This window comes from Cupressus sempervirens, chromosome 4, assembly GCF_028749045.1.
Source record: "Cupressus sempervirens isolate cs-2001-9-10 chromosome 4, ASM2874904v1, whole genome shotgun sequence".
NCBI classification, from domain to species: domain Eukaryota; kingdom Viridiplantae; phylum Streptophyta; class Pinopsida; order Cupressales; family Cupressaceae; genus Cupressus; species Cupressus sempervirens.
In genome coordinates this window covers 856,388,052-856,390,682 of record NC_143121.1, presented here as the reverse complement: position 1 = coordinate 856,390,682, position 2,631 = coordinate 856,388,052, and the positions used below count along the sequence as shown (strand labels likewise).

The window sequence follows — 2,631 nt, the reverse complement described above, 5'->3', positions numbered from 1 at the left end:
AGAAGTTCAATGGATAATAATTAGACAGACAATTGCTTCTCCTCTGTCACGCACAAACTTGTTCCATTCTACTTCCATCCATATTGAAGATTTTGTGCCCATTTTGCGTTGGGCATATTTGCTTACGTCTCTACTGATTAACTCAATCTCCGCATCATCGTACTTGCATCTGTAAACAGCTGGATAGCACCATCATTATTAAAGCTCTTAACTCGGATTCATGACTCTTCAGAACCTTCCGGGCTTTGGTCTTCGCTAGGGAGGCCGTCGGTTTATATATAAATATATGCTATTTTCCTCCATTGTCCCTCGACATTCCACTCAATTCAAATACACACAGTTACACCAATTTAGACAACTTTGATAATCGCTCATTAATCATCATGGCGCTCTTCTTCTTGTGTTTGATCCTCACCCATCTCGTGTTTCTTCAGCACGTCTCTGCAAATTTTTACAGTGATTTCGGCATCACATGGGGAAATGACCATGCTAAGATACTTGACAACGGCCAGGGATTGCAGTTAACTCTCGACAAGTCCTCAGGTATCTGATTTGGTACATGGTTTATTGTTCAATTCAGAGAATATGGCTCACCAAACTTTATGTTCTCTTCCTTTGTAATATCCAAAACAGGTTCTGGGTTCCAGTCGAAGAATGAATATCTCTTTGCCAAGATTGATATGCAAATAAAATTGGTTCCCGGGAATTCCGCAGGCACTGTTACTGCTTACTATGTATGTCTCGTCCCTTCAAATGTTTAACTTTTGAAGTACTCCAAAACTACGACTTTATACCTTGAGGATTACATACATATGATTTGAAAGTTTCCATTAAATATGTTGTGATTGATCTTATGCAGCTGTCATCTCAAGGGACTACACACGACGAGATAGACTTTGAGTTCTTGGGAAATCTGTCTGGAGATCCCTATATTATGCACACCAATGTCTTCTCACAAGGGAAAGGAAATCGGGAGCAGCAATTCTACCTCTGGTTTGACCCCACTGCAGATTTTCACACCTACTCTGTGCTCTGGAATCCCCAACAAATTGTGTAAGTATATTCATAACTTATTACTCTCGAGTAACATGTCCATGCTTAGCCTATATAATATTGTATGGTGGTTTGATCTATACAGGTTTTCTGTGGATGGAACTCCTGTGAGAGTATTTAAAAACAATGAGGATTTGGGCGTTGCATATCCGAAGAATCAGGCCATGAGAATATATTCGAGCCTCTGGAACGCTGACGATTGGGCGACCAGAGGTGGGCTTGTGAAGACTGACTGGAGCAAAGCTCCGTTCGTGGCATCTTACAGAAATTTTAATGGTGAGGCGTGCAGTTCTTCATCTAACTGCTCTGCAAATTCATGGTATGGTAAAGACGCACTGGATTCGAGCGAGCAGCAGAAGCTTCAATGGGCTCGCAAGAATTATATGATATATGATTATTGTTCTGATAGTAAGAGGTTCCCACAGGGATTCCCCGCTGAATGCTCACGTTAGCAATTCAATAGTTTATTTACTTATTCATTCAATTGGGAAGGGGCCGAATAGATTCCCTTGTCCGATTATAAGAACGTAATAAATTGTCTCTTGTCATTCAAAACTAGTTGTTTAATCATATTCATAGTTTGGAAACAGTGGAATGGATCCATTTAACTAATTGTACGGCAATAAATTCTCCGCTTGCCATTCATAAATATCTTATTTATTTATGATATTCGTTCAATTTATTAAATTTCTTAGTCATTTCAAACTCTATCCATAATGAAAAATTTCCACACTTCTTGTAAATTATTTGGTCGTTTGATTTGAAATCTATCTTATCGTGCCTTCTGCACTAAGATATCGTGATTTCCAAGTCATTAGTAGGCTCAATTACTTGGAAAAAATATGCTTCTACGCATAGATCATCTTGGACAAAATGTTAGTCTTGAAGTTTTTTTAATAAATAAATTAGAAAAATGTAATTATCATTTTGCTTATTTTGAATTAATTAGAATGAAACAAAGAATATCTTTAAAAATATATATTAGAAAATTAGATTGGAGGAATTTTTTTAAAATTGTGATTGTTTATTTTAATTTTATATAATTGTAATTAAGTCATATAACATGGGTATGTTTTAAAAAAATGATTAGCTTATTGAGATATTAGAATTTTTAGACTTTTCCCATAATCTTCACTCTCATTCACATGCATATTTTAATACTTTACCTCTTCTATTCAATCTATTATATTCTCCACATAGTCTTCTTATACCATCTATTTGGTCATAGTTGCATTCATTTTGTTACCTTCACTTTGAGATAAGCTCTACATTCTTTCACATTACATGCCACATCACAACTCCTTTGTCCATCTTTCCATTATTGTTCCTAAACCCCACACATACCACCCCACAACTCCATCTTATTTACCTTGCACTCCTAAAAGCTACACCTTCCATAACAATTTCAGCACAAGCAATTTGATTAAACCATTTCTCTAATTGTACACCTACTCCTAGATCACTATTCCCATACAATATTTCGATGAAAATATTTTTTCATATTAAATTATTATAGCCATAAAACTTATATCACCTTAACCTTCCAAACTATTTTTTGACAAAGCATCAAAATAAATT

The 2,631-nt window shown here is 35.7% G+C and overlaps 1 protein-coding gene across 1 annotated transcript; it reads left to right on the top strand.

Annotated features, from left to right (window-relative positions):
* The first annotated feature begins 211 nt into the window (after positions 1-211).
* Positions 212-1,717, top strand: LOC149564094 (xyloglucan endotransglucosylase protein 1-like). The gene is made up of 4 exons (XM_089827173.1): positions 212-543; positions 634-734; positions 860-1,053; positions 1,139-1,717. Exons 1-4 carry the CDS (start codon positions 384-386, stop codon positions 1,503-1,505), a joined length of 822 nt encoding a protein of 273 aa, XP_089683299.1. The 5' UTR covers positions 212-383; the 3' UTR covers positions 1,506-1,717.
* Positions 1,718-2,631: the final 914 nt, after the last annotated feature.

Coding starts and splice junctions, on each gene's coding strand:
- LOC149564094 (XM_089827173.1), top strand. CDS start 384: ATGGCGCTCTTCTTCTTGTGTTTGATCCTCACCCATCTCGTGTTTCTT. Junction 544..633: donor AACTCTCGACAAGTCCTCAG/GTATCTGATTTG, acceptor TATCCAAAACAG/GTTCTGGGTTCCAGTCGAAG. Junction 735..859: donor GCACTGTTACTGCTTACTAT/GTATGTCTCGTC, acceptor GATCTTATGCAG/CTGTCATCTCAAGGGACTAC.